General features: G+C 43.8%; 1 protein-coding gene across 2 annotated transcripts; it reads right to left on the bottom strand.

Annotated features, from left to right (window-relative positions):
* Positions 1 to 258: 258 nt before the first annotated feature.
* On the bottom strand, positions 259 to 23,882 carry slc31a2 (solute carrier family 31 member 2). Of its 2 annotated transcripts, none has more exons than XM_034096031.1 (4): positions 23,629 to 23,882; positions 4,993 to 5,059; positions 2,521 to 2,746; positions 259 to 2,013 (listed from the first exon to the last, which is right to left on the bottom strand). In XM_034096031.1, the coding sequence occupies exons 2-4, from the start codon at positions 5,057 to 5,059 to the stop codon at positions 1,848 to 1,850; spliced, it is 459 nt and encodes a 152-aa protein (XP_033951922.1). In that variant the 5' UTR covers positions 23,629 to 23,882; the 3' UTR covers positions 259 to 1,847. The 2 variants fall into 2 exon arrangements, with proteins under 2 accessions (XP_033951922.1, XP_033951921.1); XM_034096030.2 differs by lacking the exon at positions 23,629 to 23,882 and adding an exon at positions 23,161 to 23,261.
* Positions 23,883 to 24,233: the final 351 nt, after the last annotated feature.

The raw sequence follows: 24,233 nt of genomic DNA on the forward strand, positions 1-24,233 counted from the left end.
ACATATGAAACTTTTAATTCCTGCAAAATGTCATCGAAAATTTTCCTGAAAAAGAATCATTTTATATTGTACAAAGCGTAGGGATATTAGATTCTACAAATATATTGAATACAAGGCCATAAACTTCACGTTGTCCATGCTCTGCTAACCTGCCATGCATCAACTGTCAAATGTTCCCATCAGTAACACTCTTCATACATTTCAGTAAAAGCAAGAGGGGGACAAGACAGGACATTTAGGAAATAAAGTACAAACATATCATTTCATGTCTTCATTTTTATTAGAATTAGTACCAAAAGACATATTTCTTTGCAGAAACATCTTTATAAAATTGCAATTACATATCAATTTATTTTGAAAGAAATGAGGGAAAACGTTTAACTCTCATTCTTATGATTCAGTGACCTGTAATAAAACCACTCACTGTATCCAAGGCACATTTAGAGTTTGTTCCGAACCATTCCTTCCAATGCAACAAACTGTCCGTCACCTTCTCCTGTTTATTTATTACAAGTATCTGTCTGTGGTGTGAGCAGCTGTTTGTCTAGTGCCTTTCCCTTCTTGCAATAAACTGTATATACATATTAAAATATGGATGAATACAACTATTTCCTCAACTTTATTCTTGTCAGCCAAGTTCTTGCGACAGAAACGCATTGAGGAGAAATGTATTATTATTTTCAACAAACCACTAACTGGAATTAGTCCAAAACTAGTTTACACACGGATAAGCGGGAGAAGATGGATGGATGGATAGTTTAAACACGTGATAAGTTGGTTTCAGAGTTATTTTCTTTGCAGGTCAAGGGTTGTCAATGATTTCCACGAACCACATGATTGTCTTTCACGTGAGAGAAGGTCCGTGAACCAAGATGACACATTAGAGAAGTACCGCGATCACAGATTCAGTTCCTGATTCTTACCCCTGTCAAAAGCCCTCTAACTGCCAGTCTCAGCTCCGAGTGCGAGTCTGCGTTTAGGTTTCCCTCAAACACACCACAAAAAAACAAAAATCAGTATTCAATACTTCCATGTTAGTTCACACACAAACGTTACTTTTTAAACAGTTTAAAACATAAAAGTCATGATGATTTCACCTTGACGCTTCAGTAGCTGTGTCTTTTCAGCATAGTCAGACATCTCCTTTAACAACAGTTCAAATATCTAATGTTGGGATAGTTTGAATTTTCGGGAAAATACAGAAGACTGTGTAGTATCTAGAAAAGTCTGACACTGTTGACCAGAAACAACCGTAATATGCCACGAGCCTGACTTCCCTTCTTTACATTGTTGTCGTTCCTCTGCTGTGGAGAAATTAAATGCTGGAGTCCAATTAAACTAAACTCCAATCTCCCCAGATGTGTGCAGTTCATAAAATGAGCAAGATTACGCCTCAGAAACACAATGTTGTATTCCTTTAACATAAAAGAAAACACCTGAAAAACGATACAAATATGCATATTGTTCCTCTGGTCAAAGACAAATGATACTACTAAGTATGTCCAGTCAAAGTGACCTCTAAAGAGCCCTGAGGCCACAGATTAAAGAGGGACACAGTGCTGCTCACAGACAGTACACATAAGTTTGTGCATTATATTTTAGTTTCAATATCCAGATGTGTTTCATGCAGCAGTAGTGTGTTGGGTTGCTCATCTTATCTTTCAGCGTACCAGGAACTCCCCTTGTCCCCGCCTAGTGTTCACATTTTCACAAAAAACAACTAAGAAGCAGAACAACACAATTCAAATTAGGTGGTTCCCCCTCAAATATCCAGAGCATAGGATCCTCTTAACTCAGGGAAAAAATACAGATAAAATCCACCCTGTGTCTGAAGTGTGTCCATATCATCATTTGTGAACCACGAGAGGGAAGGAGAGGAAATACCCGAGGACGGAGCCCACCACGACCCCGAGGAAGATCCAGGTGTTGTAGGACATGACGCACAGCATCAGCATGTACCCCAGAGACACCTGCAGCATGTGGAGGGCCGTCTGGATCGCATGCAGCAGCCATCTGCAGGAGAGAGAGAGGGATACACCGTGTACAAACATATATACTGTATGAGGGTAAGTTGCTTAATTCTCAGTGACTCCTAGAATCTGTCTAAACTCTTACATGAATCAATTTTCTCCCCCCACCCTGAAGTATTACCTAAAATGCTGTATTCATTAGAATAGTTTGAGTTCAGTCTGTCCAGATGGATTTTGCTAGTACTGAACTGTACATATTTTTTTTTAGGTTCAACCATTATGGCAGGTTCACAGTCACATACATCTATATATAGAAATATATATATATATATATAGCCTCTGCCAATTAGTGAAGTTGCAATTCATATACATGTCAGTCATCACGTGAGTATTGACTAAAATAAATGACATCTAATCAGTTATTTATGAGTCCAAGTGCCATTTATTTCATTCATTCTAAAATAATGTTATATATAGCAATAAACATTCCCTAGCGATACATTAAGTAAGTGATTCTGATGACTTGCTATTTCTACTTCAGGACCCTGACCTGTGTGTGGTGTTAGCAGCGGGAGGGGGGGGCTCCATGGGGGTGAGCGAGGACTCGGAGGGGCTGCTCTCCAGCGCCGCGGTGCTGTCACTGCGGTAGTATGGGGGGGCGTACGCAGACTGAGGCTGGGCCAGCTTAGAACTCCTGCTCAACCACAGCCTCCACACTTTGAGCACCTCGTAGAACACCGTCAGCAGCAGGACCACAAACACCGACAGCACCATCCCTGAACACACACACACACACACACACACACACACACACACACACACACACACACACACACACACACACACACACACACACACACACACACACACACACACACACACACACACACACACACACACACACACACACACACACACACACACACACACACACACACACACACACACACACACACACACACACACACACACACACACACACACACACACACACACACACACACACACACACACACACACACACACGATAATAGCGGTCATATACTCCTCATGTATATCTGTACATTATAATATTGTGATTTCTTGGCTGTATGGAGAGACTTCCTGGAGTCTCTTGCATCTGAGAAAGCAAATTAGTGTCATTTCTCAAACTGTTAGACATTTTTAAAAAGGGATAATGTGGATCATTTTGTTTAATATTATGGATATATACTGTATGGTAACAGCAAGTACTGACCTGTATGTTGAGAACCGCCCCCATAACTAGTTAAAACTGCTTTGTTTACTTGACAATATTTGGTATCAAATAAAAGGTAGATTATAATGGTTCATTTCATTAAAAGCACAACCACATGTGTCAAAAACATTTAAGAGTGATGCATTGAAAGGCTAAGCGTATTTGTCAACAAAAAAAGGAGAAGAAAATCCGGTTAACTGTCCTCAGATCGAGGGAAAGCACATAAAACAATTCCACAATTCTTTTAGAACTAATTTAAAATATGTGGTGTGATTTTATATGTGTATTTTGATGCTGGATATGATTTTTTTTATAATCCTAAATATTGGTCTTGGCCTAATAAATATTTGGTCAGGCTTATCATACTGCAGGAGTTTATTATGAAGCAGGTCAAAGTTTGTTTCCAGTGAAACTGATGGGAATCATGACAGCTGCTAACCTCCACAGAGGAAAAGGCTTTTTCAGGAACCTCTTTCCAGCTACCCAGGCACGACCATTACAGCAAGTGAAACATATTAAAATACCCTTGCTCAAGCTTGCTATGAGTATGATGTTATATAAAGTTATCCTGATGTCTGTAGGCATAGCCAGGGGCGGCAGGTGCTGTAGGCTAGGGAAGGGCTAAGCCTTCCCAAATATTTGTGTCACTGCATCCTGGTAAAATACAAATATAATGTATAATGTCTGTGTCTTTGACATTAGCGCTGCTAGACACCTGTGCCCTGTACTAGGAAGCCAGTTCAACATACCCTGGATATGTTTGAGTAGCAAACTAACTAACAACAACAAACTAACAAACGAGATCTCGCTAAGCGGTCCTACGACGCTGGTTATCAACTCGGTAAATCAGCCAGGGTTTCTCTCACCAGCTGAGAGCGCGTTCACGGTGAAAGGGGCGGGGGTTAGCTACATTTGACCAATCACAAACGGGGACAAGTGTACTGACAGCGCAGCGTCACACTTCATTAATGAAAAGTAAACTAATATTAGACAAACATGAGCTTTAAACATCCATGACTTAAACATATACTCCAGGATACAAGCCACAGAGTTGCACCTGCAAGGTGAATACGGAACAACTGGTTAAAAAATAACTAGGCCTACCGAGTGTTTGAAAGCGTATAGTTTTATGATATCACTGCTCCATCTAAGACACGAGTGGATCTGACTTTAATTACTCGAGTGTTTCGTTAACATAATGTGTTGCTTAAAATAATACTTCTGCATACAATAGGCTATGTGACACTGTAAGTGTTGCACGGCCATACGGCTCGAGAAGCTGACTCAGATAAGGAAATATATGATATATTATGATATTATATGATCGATGATCTGATTGATGATGTAATATGAATGATAAGTGCGACACGTCGGCGTCTTCTCTGCATACGGCAGTTTAAACTGTATTTCCTTTATCCTGTAATATGACTTGAGAGATTTAAACTCCGCACACTGAGTTTATCTCTTTTCTATAGACGCCGGAGGCGGGCAGCGTCAGGTAAAAAAAGTTATTTAGCCTTCCCAAACCTGAGCCTCACGCGCCGCCTATGGGCATGCATAGCATTACAGTTAGCTGGTTCTAAGATGTAAACGCTACCGGTAGACGTTAGATCGGTGTGTGTGTGTGTGTGTGTGTGTGTGTGTGTGTGTGTGTGTGTGTGTGTGTGTGTGTGTGTGTGTGTGTGTGTGGTGTGTGTGTGTGTGTGTGTGTGTGTGTGTGTGTGTGTGTGTGTGTGTGTGTGTGTGTCATCTGAAGCGAGACGTTTGTCAGACTCTGCATCTTACCTGCAGGACCGTGCACATCCCAGAAGTCAAACAGCAGAGTCACGCTGCTCGACCAGCCAAAAGTCATCTAAAGGAAGGAGAGAACAATTAAAACCTCTCAACGCTTCACTGGTTATGGTTACGTTTCAAAGCTTCGTTCCAATTCAGAAAAACATGATGAATGCAGCACAGGCGACCATATTCACAAACCTTCTTAAAAATATGATCTGAAGGAAGGAGTCTTATCTTATGATTTCCTAGGCAAATATGAGCAAGAAGGGATAAAACATTGTACCCTGATTGAGAAAGTGTGGTTTGCCTTGTTGCTAGGTATGACCCATTCTTTTGAAAAGGTGTGATAAGGCGATCAAATTAAAGAAAACAAGGCGGCACACATCCCTGCACGTTCTGATCTGTAGGATTTTCATCCCCTTTAAATCCAGTTAAACTACCTTTAAACTCGTAAACTTATTCAAATATCCTCCGCTCTACTCTCATAGTTATAGAGTTTCGTCACAAGGAGCGACTTTGTTCTGGGAACCTTTATGAATAGGGCCAGGTGTTACAGAAACGCTGACTCAGCCACTTTCCCACCAAGATCAGTAAGACTGAGCGCTCCTGCACTGCTCTGTGATCAGTGCTCCTCGGCTTCATCTACTGCTGCAATGACTGAGAGCATCTCACGTTATAATGATTCTTAATACCACACTCAATACCTCCTTTGTTCGACATATCATTGTTGTATTCCTTGAACAAAACAAAACAATTATGATCCAGACAAATAGTGTTTCAGCTGATCTTGCCCCACAACCACAGGAAGGACGGTCCAACAAAAGCACACTCTGTTCTACCTGCTGCTGCTGTGGGGCTGACAGACAGAGCAATGTTGTGTGTGTGTGTGTGTGTGTGTGTGTGTGTGTGTGTGTGTGTGTGTGTGTGTGTGTGTGTGTGTGTGTGTGTGTGTGTGTGTGTGTATCTATCCTTGTGGTTTGGAGGTCACAGGATGAGCATTCCATGTAACCAGGATGTGTTTACATCTTATTATAATTACATGGCGCTTATTAAACTATTTTTTGATCTGGGAAATGTTTTTTATAGGGCAGTGTGTTCTCCAGTATCTCAATATAGTGAGTTGTCATTTCTGTAGCGTTATACGTATTGTATCCCCAGACTCCTGCCAAAACACCACTGTGATGGATCTGTTAAGGAAATTGTGCAATCAAATGTGTTAACATTGCTAACCTTAGTTTATCTGATTAGGTCATCTCTCTGGGAGTGAACCTTAAATGTATGTGTGATCAACAGACGTGTTTAGGGTGTGATGGTTTTGCATACATACTTAGTATTATTAGATCTCAGTGCTGCGTTTGACACTGTTGACCACAACATATTACTCGACCGACTAGAAAACTGGGTGGGACTTTCGTAAACAGTTCTAAATTGGTTTGAATCCTACTTAAAGGACAGAAACAACTTTGTTTCTATAGGTAAATACACATCTGAGTTGACAAATTACATTTTTACCTCAAGGCTCCATCTTGGGGCCTCTTCTCTTTAACATCTACATGCTACCACTGGCTCAGATAACGGACAACATAAGTTCTCATTCATAAAACTCCGTTCGATGTCGCACTATGGGATGCGCCTCATCGCGGAGCAAACAGAAGCATCAATCTCATTACGCCAATCCTGATTGGCTGGTGATCTTGACGTCAGGGAAATCACCCCCTATAAGTAGCTTGCGCCACAACGCATGCGTCATTCAAACACCTCTTCTCGCTTCAGAGCACATCTCTACAGTAGCCGGGCAAACTTCATGGTCCACAGACTGAACCCAAATACCCATTTCGGTCGACGGGCGCTCGCCGGCTACTCCTTCTGCTTCGCAGGAAGACGGTAGTACTAACGCTGTTAGTATTTTTAAAATCGACCTCGCCCTTCTCTTACCCGAGAAAGTAAGGTAGGTCCGATTTTTCAAGCTAGCAGCACACCTGTTGCTAGCTCGCTCCCTCTCTACCGACACCACGGTAGCGAGGAAGTTTTTCTTTTCTCTTCTCCACGGAGGGGAAAAGGATTAAAAAGGAGCATACTGCCACACCAGTCAGTATTCTCCGGGAATAAAAGACCCACACCGTCCTTTTTCAGCGGATTAAGGACAAGGTGGTAATACCTTTTTCTCCCGTCCCACCTGTCGAGAGCGGGCCCTCTCCACGCAACGAGGCGACCAAGATGGACGCCCCTCTCCCTCACACCAGAGGAGTCAGGGACTCGGCGGCTCGACTCGGCGGCTCGACTCGGCGGCTCGACTCTGCGGCTGCGGGTTGAAGATCTCGGGCACAGACACACACCAGGTCTGTTTGTCCTGCCTCGGGCTGGAACACGCCCGAGGCGCTATCGACAACCCCGGCTTATGCGGACATTGTGTCCGCTTCACCGTTAAGAGCCTCCGCCGACGGTTAGCAAAACAAGCTAGCCTGTCGGAACAGGACCCCCCCCCCCCCCATGTCCATGGACCCGCCGACCGGCAGTCAAGACACGGGGGCGTCCGCCACAGAGAGTGAACCCCTCTCCGTGTCGGTCTGGGGCTCATTATCCGCTATGGCCACAGAACCGGAATCCCGCGCCCTGGAAGGCCGGGACCCGGTGACGACAAGACACGCGGGAACGGATTCCCGCGCTTTACCAAGCTGGGGCTCCCGGTTAGACCTCACCATGGTCTCACCCGCGGAGGATGTCCTCGAGCTGGACTACGAGGAGGATGAACAAGAAGAGGACACCTTCATGTCATCGGCCCAGGCTGCAAAGCCTGGAGCGAGGGCTGCTCTCCTGGGCGATAGCACACCAGCTTCGCCCGGTCTGAGCATGGACCTGCAGGCCGTGTGCAGTAGATATGTGTATGTAGTGACCCTTTCAATGTAAATGTCAGTCCCTTGAACAGTACAAATGTTGGGGAGAAAAGAAGTTAAGTTTTTGCCATTTGAGAATATCATGAGTTTGGAGTTGTCTGCATTTACTACTAACTTGAGTTGAGATAAATGGGATGGAATAACATCAAAGACAAAACATAAACAACAGAACAACATATCTATCCACATGTACAGGCACCAACAGCATCTGATTGTGTAGCATCCAACCAAGCTTTAAAAACATGTAGTGGTACTAGCTTGGTAATTTTCCATTCTTTTTGCAGACTGTTCCAAGTTAGTGGAGCTGCACATCTAAAAGCTTTCTTCCATAAGACAGTCCTAGGCACATTTAATAAAACCACAGCATGCGATCTCAAGCAATAAGTACTTTCAATTCGCAGAGATCAGGGAGCAGATGATCAGTGGGGCCTTGTTTTTACTGAATGATGTGTTTTTTTATGGGGAATTCAAATATGAGCTTATTTTTAGGATTTTCTGAGACTTTGCACACGTTTTCACAAACATGTTCACGCTAGGAGTACTTCCATGCGCTTCGTCTTGATCTGTAGATGTGATTTGATGTGTCGTGTGTCTCCCAACTCCTCTCCAAAGTTCAGATACTATATAAAAATACTAAAAAGGTAAATAAAACATTAAACAATGACAAAATAACAACCTGAAAGATATGTATTCTATCTACACATTTCGTAATTATCTAATCTCGTGGCCTTATAAAAGTGATGGCTAAAGTAACGCAGAATATATATATTTTTTAATTGTAAATAATTAGAAACATTATTTATGTGCACAAGTACACACACATAACAAGCTGTACCGAGTTCCTCCGGCTGCAGTTCCGCAGACGGCCGGTGTGTGGCAGCAGAGCGCTGGGAGCAGAGGGAGGTGAGTAGACGGATATGACGAATGACGGATGTGACGGAAATACACCCGAACATATCTGGTAGCCCGAACACATCTGGTACTGAGTCCCATTCCCAAACCGCCCCCTACACCCTACCCCTACCCCTCCGTTTGCGCGTTCACGCGGAGGGTCCGCCATATTGAGGGCTGTTCCAAAGCAACGAGTGTGGAGGGGGAGTGGGCTATCAAGCCCTCAAACAGCGAGTCTGCAGCGGACGGGTCTCTACCTGACCGGAGTCACGCTGTGTGTGTCCGTCAGGAAACACGCTGTTAACAAGTAGTTCCAGCAAACATCCACTGATAAACTGCGATGTTAACAACCTCATGATGACCTCATATGTTTTTAACTTAGGATCAAACCTGTGTTTAGTCTAGAAAAAGGTAAATGTGTGCATTTTATTATAAAGTTGGGTATATTTACAGACCGTTGCAAAAACTAAGAAGCTTATAAGCATCAAGTTTAAAACTAAAAGAGCTTTGAAACACAATGAAAGATGTTTGGAGTTTTATTTGAGATATTAATTTAAACTTTTTGTCTAAGAGATGCTGATTTGAAACCGTTGTTACATACAGTTACGGCATTTCCTGTTTCTGCCGGAGAGAGGGGAGGCCGTCCCAAAGCTTGCTGCTGTGTTTACTCCCTCCATCTGACAGGAGGGAGCCTCGTTGAGCTGCGAGTGTGGCTACAGACGGAGTTCACTCCATCACGGTGGGGTAGGGTCGAGGGAGTGGTTTGGGATTGGGCCTGACTGTCACTACCCGATCCGTCCCCCTGCCCGATCGGTACTGCGCATGTGCGAGATGGTCCGCCATATTGGACAACTCCGGACGGCAACCCAAGATGGACACTTGACACAGTGGCTTTTAGCAAAGCTCAAAAAGAAAACTCGAGAGAGATGAGTTATTGTTAATACAACGTGACTTCATTATTATTTAACAACTCTTTTTATGGGGTTCTTTTATTTGGGGTTAAGTACATTGTCAGAATAAGTGAGAAATGAATTTCTGCCCAGTGCCCAGAGCACGGGGCACTATATGCTATATATATATATATATATATATATATATAGCTGGGGATTCTGGGTAGTGTAGTGTCTTCTGCCATCCTTTACTCCGAAAAAACATTTGTTTCTCCGAATCAAAGGGGAAAAATACAAAAGCATTGCACACAATTTAAACCAATCAATGTTGTGTAATTAACAAGGATAATCTGGTGTTTTTGAGTAGTGCAGATATCACTGTAAAATCAATCGACAGTAAGGGGAATACTTACTTCCGGGTGTACAATTCTCCGTTATCCAATGAGAATGGACGCTCACATTGCCTTTAAGGGCAGCCGACACAAACGAATGCCGTGCTTCCATGAGCGTCCATAGAAGCATATGGACATCCCGGAAAGCTGAAAATGGACGCTAAGGGCCCCCCCCCACCTTGCATTGGAAAAAGCCGACACAGGGGACTTGACATAACGTCAACATAGGCCGACCTGGGAGTGAGGATGTGTTGCCCAGAGCGCGGGGCACTGACCCGTGAGTGGTAATCTGAAGACAGTGGGACTCCCTCAGAAGGTGATAAACACTATTCAGAGTGCGAGAGCTTCCTCCACCAGGTCTCTTTACGACTGTAAGTGGAGGGTGTTTGAGGAGTGGTGCCTTCAAGAAGGACACATCTCTTTTCAATGTCCTGTCGGGGTGATTTTATCATTTCTACAGGACTTGATCGATAAACACAGAGCTTTCTCCACGATCAAGGTGTACCTGGCTGCTATTGCTGCATGCCATGTGGGCTTTGAGGGTAAGACGGCTCGCCAACATCCTTTGGTCTGCCGTTTTATGAAGGGAGCGCGCAGGCTCCTCCATGTCTCCAGGTCGCTGGTGCCCTTATGGGACCTGGCAGTGGTTTTAAATGGGCTCAAAATGACCCCATTTGAACCCCTGGAGGGAGCTGACATGAAACATCTGTCACTCAAGACAGTGCTGTTACTGGCCCTGGCATCCGCCAAGCGGGTCAGTGATATCCATGCACTGTCTGTTCATCCCTCATGCACTCAGTTCGCCCCAGGGCAAACGAGAGTGTTGTTGAAGCCCAACCCTGCCTTTACACCAAAGGTGGTTGGTTCGTTTACCCCAATTGATATTGAGGCATTTCCTCCGCCGCTGGTTTCCTCCGGGGAGCAGCAGCAGGATCTGTTGTGTCCAGTCCGGGCTTTGCACACATATATGGACAGATCAAAGGAGCTTCGTCTTAATGACCAACTCTTCGTGTCCTGGGCTAACCCTCACAAGGGCAAGCCTGTTACTAAGCAACGGCCCACCCACTGGATTGTGGAGGCAATTGCTTTGGCCTATACGAGTCAGAATCTGCAAGCACCTTCGGGTCTGCGGGCTCACTCGACTCGGGGCCTGGCTACATCCTGGGCTTTGTTCAAGGGTGTTTCCATCCAAGACATCTGTGCAGCGGCGAGCTGGTCCTCGCCGCTCACTTTTGTCCGCTTTTACAGGCTAGACGTCTCCGCTCCAAGTGTGGCCCGAGCAGTGCTGGGCACCTTGTTGAGTCGGGACTCTACCTGTTAAATTCTGGTTGGTTTGGTGATTTTCGAGATAAGCTCGTCTGGCAATACGGGAGCTACAATATCACATAGTGAGACATCGAACGGAGTGTTATGAATGAGAACTATAGGTTACTTACGTAACCCCAGTCTCAGAGTAACATGAAGTGAGATGTCTCACCAGACGGCCCTCCTTGCTATGGTGAAGCGAGAAGAGGTGCTTATTTTGAATGACGCATGCGTTGTGGCGCAAGCTACTTATAGGGGGTGATTTCCCTGACGCTGACGTCAAGATCACCAGCCAATCAGGATTGGCGTAATGAGATTGATGCTTCCGTTTGCTCCGCGATGAGCCGTAACTGGGTTTACGTAAGTAACCTATAGTTACCATAGCTATGCGGATGACACACAAATTTACGTAACAATTTCACCAGGAGACTATGCTCCAATTCAAACACTGAGTAAGAGCATTGAACAAATCAATGACTGGATGTGTCAGAACTTTCTCTAATTAAACAAAGATAAAACTGAGGTAATGGTCTTTGGAGCCAAGGCAGAACGTATAAAAGTTAGCGCTGAGCTTCAGTCTGCAATGTTCAAAACAACAGATAAAGCCAGACATCTAGGTGTAGTCATGGACTCTGATCTGAGTTTCAACAGTTACATTAAAACAGTTACTAAATCAGCCTACTATCACCTAAAGAACATGTCTAGGATTAAAAGACTAATGTCACAGCAATTATGAACCATCCAGATCTCTCAGGTCTTCAGGGACGGGTCAGCTTTCTGTCCCCAGAGTCAGAACTAAACATGGTAAAGCAGCGTTCAGTTATTATGCTCCAAATATCTGGAACAAACTCCCAGAAACCTGCAGGTGCGCTGCAACTCTGACTACTTTTAAATCCAGACTAAAGACTTTTCTTTTTGCCGCTGCTTTTAATTGAACTATTCATATCTTAGACTGCACTGTAACTTTTATCCATGTATTTTTTCTTTTAATGTTTATTTTATTATCTTTTCTTTTTAATGACTGATTTTAAACGCCATTTTCTTAATGTCTTTCGTTTTTTGTAAAGCACTTTGAATTGCCTTGTGTTGAAAGGTGCTATATAAATAAACTTGCCTTGCCTTGCCTTACAGTGCCAGAGGGGGTATCTATATATCCCACTGTCTTGTAGGGTGTGATGGTTTTGCATACAGTGCCAGAGGGGGTATCTGTATATCCCACTGTCTTGTAGGGTGTGATGGTTTTGCATACAGTGTCAAAGAGGGTATCAGCTGGCCTCCCAGAATGTTGTTGTAATGTAAATCTGCTTTGATGTCTCTCTTATAAAGAGAGCCTGTTTTACTCAGAACAGGACGTTCTCCGTTAGAGGGGATGTCAAGTTTGCAAGTATAAAGATGCGTATTGATTTTAATACGAATATTGTGTTGCTGTCCGTTTGTTACCTTACTGATTATTCTCTCTAGACCAGGGGTTCCCAACCTTTATTGTGCCAAGGACCGGCAGATACATTAAAAAAAAATCGCGGGCCGGTTGTCAATTTGAACTGATTTTAATATTTACTCACCACCAGCAGGTAGCAACAGAGGCTAATTGTATGCACGTCCGACAGCATTTAGCACTACATCGAGATTAAGATTAAACTAATTTATTTTGGGAACACCCGCATATAGGTTACCTATGGAGTTAGTAAACAAATGCCGGTGTCGGACAGACACAAACACACCGAACACACAGAGCTGAGCTGACACACACACACATCATGTGCCTTGGTAACTGGACATCTCCTTCATAAAACTAATAAAAGGGGGAATAATCGGGCAGTTCGATGTGTGTGTGGTTAACACGTAACCTGCACTCTCACTCTTAAACTGTTCTGATGAAGGTAAACACAGCGAAGGCGATGCGTAAAAAGGCACATCTTTACCCGCTGGTGCTTTACTTCTCAGAGGCGGAGTTACACGTCCCGCTGCCTCCTGATGCTGCAGCCATTTCATGAAGTGAAGGAGGCTTTCCTTCTATAAAACAGCTGCGGGCAGCAGATACCGTGAGAGTCCCGGACATGAATTCATAGATCAAGGCAGACTGGTTTACTCTCCTGTTTTGCCAATGCGGTGCTTAAACAAATAGCTCTACACCCCTCGCCGACATGTCCTTAAAATGAAGTACGAGTTTGAACTATATCTCAAATAATGTATGCACTGCCATTTCCCCACGTAAACATAACAGTCTGCAATTAAACGGTTGTCTCCTGTGCGCTCCTCTTCCTACTTGGCGCACCGGTAACTTTCTCGTGCGCACGAGAGGCTGAGACCCTGAGCCGCCGAATCCCTCGGAACATCATAAAAGCCATGGCATTTTTAACAGTTTTCTAGTGAAAGTTTAACCAGGCTACTGGATGAAATAATATGACTGGTATTATAGGTGCAACAATTATTGCAAATTATGCAAATATTTTTATATATTTATAATTCTGCAAATATTACGATAAACTCACAGCTATTTCGCGGCCCGGCAGTAACACCTCCGCGGCCCGGTACCGGTCCGCGGACCGGGGGTTGGGAACCCCTGCTCTAGACCACAGCTGATTTTAAAGCTGCTACGACAGATCATACGACAATCAAGTCTATATTTCGCCTTTTCTTATCTTATTTCTTATCCTTCAGTCGGTTAGTGAGCTCATCTTCAGATCCCACCTTGACACCCACTGCAGTCAGCGTCGTTGTGTCTTTGCCGCACTTCGCCCCAAATTGCTCCTCTGGGTATTGTCCACAGTATTGAGTGCATGTAAGTCGCATTGGATAAAGAGTCTAACTTGTAATGTAAGGTCTTTGAGCACCTGGAAAAGCACTAAATAAATACCATGTATTATTATTATTATAATAATAATAATAATATGCCAAATACATTCTGCTACCATTAAGCTTTGTTAAAGGTCTGACTGCTCAGGTGTATCGCCATTTCAGGCTTCTAATGAACTATGACCCCATGTAGCCAAACCGCAGCATGGTTAGCACATTGTTATTTTAAAAAATGATGCCTAACCCTAACATCTTGAAAAGAGCAAAAATGTTCTGCAGAATAATGAAAGTGTAGTTTATTGCTCCAATATGGCGGACCATCTCGCACATGCGCAGTACCGATCGGGCAGGGGACGGATCGGGTAGTGACAGCCCGAACACATCTGGTACTGAGGCCCATTCCCAAACCGCCCCCTACACCTACACCTACACCCTACCCCTCCGTTTGCGCGTTCACGCGGAGGGTCCGCCATATTGAGGGCTGTTCCAAAGCAACGAGTGTGGAGGGGGAGTGGGCTATCAAGCCCTCAAACAGCGAGTCTGCAGCGGTGCTGACTTGAGACGGGTCTCTACCTGACCGGAGTCACGCTGTGTGTGTCCGTCAGGAAACACGCTGTTAACAAGTAGTTCCAGCAAACATCCACTGATAAACTGCGATGTTAACAACCTCATGATGACCTCATATGTTTTTAACTTAGGATCAAACCTGTGTTTAGTCTAGAAAAAGGTAAATGTGTGCATTTTATTATAAAGTTGGGTATATTTACAGACCGTTGCAAAAACTAAGAAGCTTATAAACATCAGGTTTAAAACTAAAAGAGCTTTGAAACACAATGAAAGATGTTTGGAGTTGTATTTGAGTTATTCATTTAAACGTTTTGTCTAAGAGATGCTGATTTGAAACCGTTGTTACATACAGTTACGGCATTTCCTGTTCCTGCTGAGAGAGGGGAGGCCGTCCCAAAGCTTGCTGCTGTGTTTACTCCCTCCATCTGACAGGAGGGAGCCTCGTTGAGCTGCGAGTGTGGCTACAGACGGAGTTCACTCCATCACGGTGGGGTAGGGTCGAGGGAGTGGTTTGGGATTGGGCCTGACTGTCACTACCCGATCCGTCCCCCTGCCCGATCGGTACTGCGCATGTGCGAGATGGTCCGCCATATTGGACAACTCCGGACGGCAACCCAAGATGGACACTTGACACAGTGGCTTTTAGCAAAGCTCAAAAAGAAAACTCGAGAGAGATGAGTTATTGTTAATACAACGTGACTTCATTATTATTTAACAACTCTTTTTATGGGGTTCTTTTATTTGGGGTTAAGTACATTGTCAGAATAAGTGAGAAATGAATTTAACTTCTGTTAGACAGCTATCATACTGAATACATATTTACTGTGAATGTATGCAAACATGTATGGCATATGGCTGTCCAACAGAAGTTAAATCCATTCCTCACTTATTCTGACAATGTACTTAACCCTAAATAAAATAACCCCATACAAAGAGTTGTTAAATAATAGTGAAGTCACGTTGTAATAACAATAACTCATCTCTCGGTTTTTCTTTTTGAGCTTTGCTAAAAGCCACTGTGTCAAGTGTCCATCTTGGATTGTCGTCCGGACCATTTCGCACATGCGCAGTACCGATCGGGCAGGGGGACGGATCGGGTATTATTATACATCCATGATCGGGTAGTGAGACTGGCCCTTTCTCATTTCTCGAACTCCCCTCCTCGACTCCTATCCTCGATACTTAGTCCCGCCCACAGGAGATGCGAGCGGAGGAGCCGAGGAGGGGAACCGAGGAGAGAGGAGGGGAAGCAGCAGGCGGTTAGAGAAATGAGAACTCCTCTCCTCTGAGCGGTTATTTTAAAGAGACGTCCATTAATGATGACAGGAGGCACAGCAGCCCTCTGTCTGATGGACAGATGTGTTCATGATGACTTATATATTTACTTTGATTCATTCACAGTGCAGTATAATGAGACAATAACAGGCTACAGATGCGGACACGCACACACACATATATATGTATATATTTATATAAATATATACAATTTCAGAATCAAACAGAGCACTCATAATAACGTAACACTATCAGAGACTGGATATATCCCCCTCCCCCTCTCTCCTCTCTGGTCGCTACAATGAGGGAAATAAATTACGGGCCAAAAGTTGTATTTACAAGTATTACAAGTAAGCATAGGACACCAAACCAACTGAGACTTGTCTGTCCGCTGCATCTATGCACACACTGTACCACACACACCTACACCACACACACAGCTCCTAAAACAGGCTACAGCCGTTGTGTATTTTATTGTGAAGCACTAAATGGTTTTAGAAAAATATCGACTCTTTGTAGATATCTACTAAACTAAAGCAAATAAAGAGAGCAGGTCTGTTATACGGAGTGATATATATTATACACACTGCTCTGCTTTCTGCACGGACCTCACAGCTGTTCTCTCTGTAAACATCGCGTCGCGATGAAAGCAGTTAATAAAATAATATCCAGGGGATGCATGCAGAGCTGTCATTGGCTGAGATAAGTCCGGCCGTGCGTCACGACTCTTTGAAACATCTCTGTTGCCGGAAATGCATCCATGAAGGAGCCGTGGAGGACCGTGGAGGACCCATCAGTGTATCCTCGGTTAGAGCCCCTCCAGAGAGCCTCCTCGACGCTCGGTCCTCGGTCCTCAAATTGAATTTAGAGAAATTAGATGTTTTTCAACATGGCGCGCTAAAATTCATTTCCGGGTCACTACCGGAGGACCGAGGAGTCGAGGAGGAGGATTTGATTAAATGAGAAAGGGCCACTGACACTGACACTGGCTGGAGCTGGAAAGGCACCACCGTCACGCGCATGCGCAGTGCCGGCTGGAGCCGTAAGCGTGACATCTCAGCTGGCTCTAAGGAGCATACAGCAGGAGATACTCACGACATCTGCCGTCACAGGGGACTTGACATAACGTCAACATAGGCCGACCTGGGAGTGAGGATGTGTTGCCCAGAGCGCGGGGCACTGACCCGTGAGTGGTACAATCTGAAGACAGTGGGACTCCCTCAGAAGGTGATAAACACTATTCAGAGTGCGAGAGCTTCCTCCACCAGGTCTCTTTATGACTGTAAGTGGAGGGTGTTTGAGGAGTGGTGCCTTCAAGAAGGACACATCTCTTTTCAATGTCCTGTCGGGGTGATTTTATCATTCCTACAGGACTTGATCGATAAACACAGAGCTTTCTCCACGATCAAGGTGTACCTGGCTGCTATTGCTGCATGCCATGTGGGCTTTGAGGGTAAGACGGCTAGCCAACATCCTTTGGTCTGCCGTTTTATGAAGGGAGCGCGCAGGCTCCTCCCTGTCTCCAGGTCGCTGGTGCCCTTATGGGACCTGGCAGTGGTTTTAAATGGGCTCAAAATGACCCCATTTGAACCCCTGGAAGGAGCTGACATGAAACATCTGTCACTCAAGACATTGCTGTTACTGGCCCTGGCATCCGCCAAGCGGGTCAGCGATATTCATGCACTGTCTGTACATCCCTCATGCACTCAGTTCGCCCCAGGGCAAACGAGAGTGTTGTTGAAGCCCAACCCTGCCTTTACACCAAAGGTGGTTGGTTCGTGTACCCCAATTGATATTGAGGCATTTCCTCCGCCGCTGGTTTCCTCCGGGGAGCAGCAGCAGGATCTGTTGTGTCCAGTCCGGGCTTTGCACACATATATGGACAGATCAAAGGAGCTTCGTCTTAATGACCAACTCTTCGTGTCCTGGGCTAACCCTCACAAGGGCAAGCCTGTTACTAAGCAACGGCTCTCCCACTGGATTGTGGAGGCCATTGCTTTGGCCTATACGAGTCAGGGTTTGCAAGCACCTTCGGGTCTGCGGGCTCACTCGACTCGGGGCCTGGCTACATCCTGGGCTTTGTTCAAGGGTGTTTCCATCCAAGACATCTGTGCAGCGGCGAGCTGGTCTTCGCCGCTCACTTTTGTCCGCTTTTACAGGCTAGACGTCTCCGCTCCAAGCGTGGCCCGAGCAGTGCTGGGCACCTTGTTGAGTCGGGACTCCACCTGTTAAGTTCTGGTTGATCTGTGATTTTCGAGATAAGCTCGTCTGGCAATACGGGAGCTACAATATCACATAGTGAGACATCGAACGGAGTGTTATGAATGAGAACTACAGGTTACTTACGTAACCCCAGTCTCAGAGTAACATGAAGTGAGATGTCTCACCAGACGGCCCTCCTTGCTGCGGTGAAGCGAGAAGAGGTGCTTATTTTGAATGACGCATGCGTTGTGGCGCAAGCTACTTATAGGGGGTGATTTCCCTGACGCTGACGTCAAGATCACCAGCCAATCAGGATTGGCGTAATGAGATTGATGCTTCCGTTTGCTCCGCGATGAGCCGTAACTGGGTTTACGTAAGTAACCTATAGTTACCATAGCTATGCGGATGACACACAAATTTACGTAACAATTTCACCAGGAGACTATGCTCCAATTCAAACACTGAGTAAGAGCATTGAACAAATCAATGACTGGATGTGTCAGAACTTTCTCTAATTAAACAAAGATAAAACTGAGGTAATGGTCTTTGGAGCCAAGGCAGAACGTATAAAAGTTAGCGCTGAGCTTCAGTCTGCAATGTTCAAAACAACAGATAAAGCCAGACATCTAGGTGTAGTCATGGACTCTGATCTGAGTTTCAACAGTTACATTAAAACAGTTACTAAATCAGCCTACTATCACCTAAAGAACATGTCTAGGATTAAAAGACTAATGTCACAGCAATTATGAACCATCCAGATCTCTCAGGTCTTCAGGGACTGGTCAGCTTTCTGTCCCCAGAATCAGAACTAAACATGGAAAAGCAGCGTTCAGTTATTATGCTCCAAATATCTGGAACAAACTCCCAGAAACCTGCAGGTGCGCTGCAACTCTGACTACTTTTAAATCCAGACTAAAGACTTTTTTTTTGCCGCTGCTTTTAATTGAACTATTCATATCTTAGACTGCACTGTAACTTTTATCCATGTATTTTTTCTTTTAATGTTTCTTTTATTATCTTTTCTTTTTAATGGCTGATTTTAAACGCCATTTTCTTAATGTCTTTCGTTTTTTGTAAAGCACTTTGAATTGCCTTGTGTTGAAAGGTGCTATATAAATAAACTTGCCTTGCCTTGCCTTACAGTGCCAGAGGGGGTATCTATATATCCCACTGTCTTGTAGGGTGTGATGGTTTTGCATACAGTGCCAGAGGGGGTATCTGTATATCCCACTGTCTTGTAGGATGTGATGGTTTTGCATACAGTGTCAGAGAGGGTATCAGCTGGCCTCCCAGAATGTTGTTGTAATGTAAATCTGCTTTGATGTCTCTCTTATAAAGAGAGCCTGTTTTACTCAGAACAGGACGTTCTCCGTTAGAGGGGATGTCAAGTTTGCAAGTATAAAGATGCGTATTGATTTTAATACGAATATTGTGTTGCTGTCCGTTTGTTACCTTACTGATTATTCTCTCTAGACCAGGGGTTCCCAACCTTTATTGTGCCAAGGACCGGCAGATACATTAAAAAAAAATCGCGGACCGGTAGTCAATTTGAACTGATTTGAATATTTACTCACCACCAGCAGGTAGCAACAGAGGCTAATTGTATGCACGTCCGACAGCATTTAGCACTACATCGAGATTAAGATTAAACTAATTTATTTTGGGAACACCCGCATATAGGTTACCTATGGAGTTAGTAAACAAATGCCGGTGTCGGACAGACACAAACACACCGAACACACAGAGCTGAGCTGACACACACACACACATCATGTGCCTTGGTAACTGGACATCTCCTTCATAAAACTAATAAAAGGGGGAGTAATCGGGCAGTTCGATGTCTGTAGAGGTGTGTGTGATTAACACGTAACCTGCACTCTCACTCTTAAACTGTTCTGATGAAGGTAAACACGGCGAAGGCGATGCGTAAAAAGGCACATCTTTACCCGCTGGTGCTTTACTTCTCAGAGGCGGAGTTACACGTCCCGCTGCCTCCTGATGCTGCAGCCATTTCATGAAGTGAAGGAGGCTTTCCTTCTATAAAACAGCTGCGGGCAGCAGATACCGCGAGAGTCCGGGACATAAATTCATAGATCAAGGCAGACTGGTTTACTCTCCTGTTTTGCCAATGCGGTGCTTAAACAAATAGCTCTACATCCCTGGCCGACATGTCCTTAAAATGAAGTACGAGTTTGAACTATATCTCAAATAATGTATGCACTGCCATTTCCCCACGTAAACATAACAGTCTGCAATTAAACGGTTGTCTCCTGTGCGCTCCTCTTCCTACTTGGCGCACCGGTAACTTTCTCGTGCGCACGAGAGGCTGAGACCCTGAGCCGCCGAATCCCTCGGAACATCATAAAAGCCATGGCATTTTTAACAGTTTTCTAGTGAAAGTTTAACCAGGCTACTGTATGAAATAATATGACTGGTATTATAGGTGCAAAAATTATTGCAAATTATGCAAATATTTTTATATATTTATAATTCTGCAAATATTACGATAAACTCACAGCTATTTCGCGGCCCGGCAGTAACACCTCCGCGGCCCGGTACCGGTCCGCGGACCGGGGGTTGGGAACCCCTGCTCTAGACCACAGCTGATTTTAAAGCTGCTACGACAGATCATACGACAATCAAGTCTATATTTCGCCTTTTCTTATCTTATTTCTTATCCTTCAGTCGGTTAGTGAGCTCATCTTCAGATCCCACCTTGACACCCACTGCAGTCAGCGTCGTTGTGTCTTTGCCGCACTTCGCCCCAAATTGCTCCTCTGGGTATTGTCCACAGTATTGAGTGCATGTAAGTCGCATTGGATAAAGAGTCTAACTTGTAATGTAAGGTCTTTGAGCACCTGGAAAAGCACTAAATAAATACCATGTATTATTATTATTATTATTATAATAATAATATGCCAAATACATTCTGCTACCATTAAGCTTTGTTAAAGGTCTGACTGCTCAGGTGTATCGCCATTTCAGGCTTCTAATGAACTATGACCCCATGTAGCCAAACCGCAGCATGGTTAGCACATTGTTATTTTAAAAAATGATGCCTAACCCTAACATCTTGAAAAGAGCAAAAATGTTCTGCAGAATAATGAAAGTGTAGTTTATTGCTTTTATACCTTCCACTTATATCCCATGTAGTGGCAATTTCTTATGTTACCTTATATGGTAAAACCAAATGCTTCTAAAAGCATTGTCTAACACTACTGTACCATTTCCTGATATGTGCCATTTTCTCTTCATACTCTAATGAGGGTTATTATTCCCAAGCTCTTCAAGGCCACAGAGCTGATTTGGCAGACTATGTTGAAACTACTCCTCTTCACACAAAGTTTGAACTCCCATAACAATATGAGACATCCGTGTGAAAGCAGATTTCTGAGGCGTTCCGCCTAGCTACACAAAACTCTGTCTGCCTGCCGTATATTGTATATAAGCTTTGCTATTTTGTGACTATTGCGCACACTCCTGCAGACTATCCTATACTCTGTGAGACCTGTGTCTTTGAAGCTTCAAATAAATAACCAGAAAGACAACTCTGTTTGTTTCACCATTTATTGTTTGATCATTCTGACCTGTGTATCTCCACAGTATTGACTAGGTCTAAGATTTACGCAACACCCATTATTTGTATGTTAAATTGTCAGGAAGCAAACAACAGCAACAGGGCGAAGCAATATGTAATCAGTGCCACAGTGTTGTAATAGTGATAACAAGGACAAGAGTCTTTAAGGCAGCATGATTCATCACTTAGAAAGTCAAAATATAGACACTTGAGTCAACAATATAACCTATGGCCTGTTACACTGATCATTGAGAGCTTATCTTCTAAACCGCCTGAGAAAAGCTGATATTTGTTTGCATGCCGAATGTTGATACTGCAAACTGCAAGGGTCGTATGTCTACTACAAACACCCTCGGTACACTTCCAAAGGACTGTATCTGTTCTTGTGCGTGCTTTTAGCCCACATGTACTTTTTAAAATTCATGTCAAGCACCTTAATTTATGACATTTCTTTTTAATTCTGCCATGTAGCTGTTGGTATGCATGTTGGAAATGCATGATGCGCACCAACATGCAAAGATTTTGCACATTTTCTATTAAAGCAATTTGGTTGTCATGGTTTCCATTAAGTGTCTTCTCATTGACCCTCTTTGATCATACTGTACTGACATGTTTGGCTTCCTTACAGAAATGAAATTAAACTAGTTATTAGACTATGATTCACGATGGAAGAAGCCAGGCACACTTTCAGGAGGATAGTGTTGTGATGACATTCAATTTGCAAGGGTAGCCGACCAAAAAAACTAAAACTGCCAACTATTTTTGTAAATAGCATACATATAGCATTCATTCCACGTCATTTATGCAGTTTTTTTCCCAGGCACTCAAATGTTTCCTTATTTTCTTTGTTTAATATTATATCTACTCACTCACAGAACAATATATTTATGGATATTTCCTTGGAAATTGTAAGAAAATGCATGGACATTTCACTATGTTCAGGCATTTTAAAGATATTAAAGATTATTTGAAACAGTTGCAGCCCTAGATGATATAACCATGCCATGTCAGAGTTTCATAGTTTTCAAAGGTGGTGTCCAAATGAATCAGTCAGACACATTTGCATAATAGTTTGCAATAACCGAAAGAGTTATGAGGTTTTGTAACATATGTTCCCACACACGTGATCTCAGCAATATTACCATCCCTTTAAGAAAACAGCCTAAACGTTAACATGTCTTTACTTGCTGTGACTGCTACTGTTACCCCCCTACTCTCCGAAAGGGAACACACTGTCTTTGTGGGTCAGCAACTCACAAACACTTTCCATTATGCTCCTCTCTTGGTATATGCAACGTAAAGTATATCACATGTGTCACACGCTAAATGACCTAACATTGCACTCCAACACGGAGAGATACTTAAAATACAAAAAAGTGACAACTTACCAGCATTATGGTGAAGTTGCTGAGCGCAGTTATGGACAACAGGTGTTACCGAACAAGATGTGGGCCGAACAACTGGTGATATTCTATAACGGTATAGGCAGATTTATCAGGGGCGTGGCCTTTGTCGAATAACCAGGAAATACACATTTCGATCGCTTCTTCTGTCGTTTACATACATCTTTTGGTATATTTGGCTCCATAGGAACACTTTGATGCACATTCAGTACCAGTGTGTGAGGTTGTGGTTGCGATGCCGATATGCGGACGCGTACAGCGAGAACTACAAAAAGACACACGATGTGACTGGGTATGTGTGTTCAAAACATTGCAAACTTGAATACATAATTTAAACCATTTATTGTTGCCAGACTTATTACTGAATACCATTCTTAATGTGATACCAAGTCCATCTGAGACCTGTGTACACCTTCAGACAGCCTCCAAGTGAAGCACACGTTGTTTACTCACAGTTTGAAAGCAGCGTGGAGAAGTCTTCAGCTGTGGAGTGCTCCGCCCAGGATAAACTGTGATACGATGTATGTGGCTTGTTCTTGTTGTCAGTCTTATATTTGTATCATGTATCGTTGATTTGAGACCCGTTTATACTTTCATACCGCCTGTTAGTGAAACATACAGTCTGTCTGAGTTGTTTCCACCCATCTCCAACGCAGCGTGGAGAGCTGTGGTAAACAGTGATCCGCTCAGATTAAACTGTGATACGAGTTCTGAGACGACGCTGAAGTTGGCTTCCGATTCAGAGCATCCAATTAGGCAGTTAAGGGGAAAGTTAAGGGACATTTAATTTACAGCGCTGAGCGAACAATCCTCCGTGTTTGAACCTCTTAAATCGCTGCATAGCCGATTTATTTGGACTGGATTATCCTAGAGAGGCTAAAGATTCTTTATAACACAGTTTCAGATCTGTGAAACCTTCATTCTATTTGTGGAAAATACAAAAAGGGAGATTTCAGTGCTTTTTTCACATGTAGACCAAATTAGACCAGGTCCTGATCTAAAACCAATAGACCTACACTCATGAAATCTGGACTGGATGATCCCAGAGGGTCTAAAGA

Source organism: Pseudochaenichthys georgianus, chromosome 12 (genome assembly GCF_902827115.2).
Source record: "Pseudochaenichthys georgianus chromosome 12, fPseGeo1.2, whole genome shotgun sequence".
Lineage (NCBI taxonomy): Eukaryota > Metazoa > Chordata > Actinopteri > Perciformes > Channichthyidae > Pseudochaenichthys > Pseudochaenichthys georgianus.

What these genes read in the sequence shown, in the direction of transcription:
- slc31a2 (XM_034096030.2), bottom strand. An exon ending in GGATGTGCACGGTCCTGCAG is followed by an intron (nt 2,747 to 4,992) that starts GTAAGATGCAGA and finishes GTGTGTGTTCAG; the next exon opens with GGATGGTGCTGTCGGTGTTT. An exon ending in GCTGCTAACACCACACACAG is followed by an intron (nt 2,014 to 2,520) that starts GTCAGGGTCCTG and finishes TCTCTCCTGCAG; the next exon opens with ATGGCTGCTGCATGCGATCC.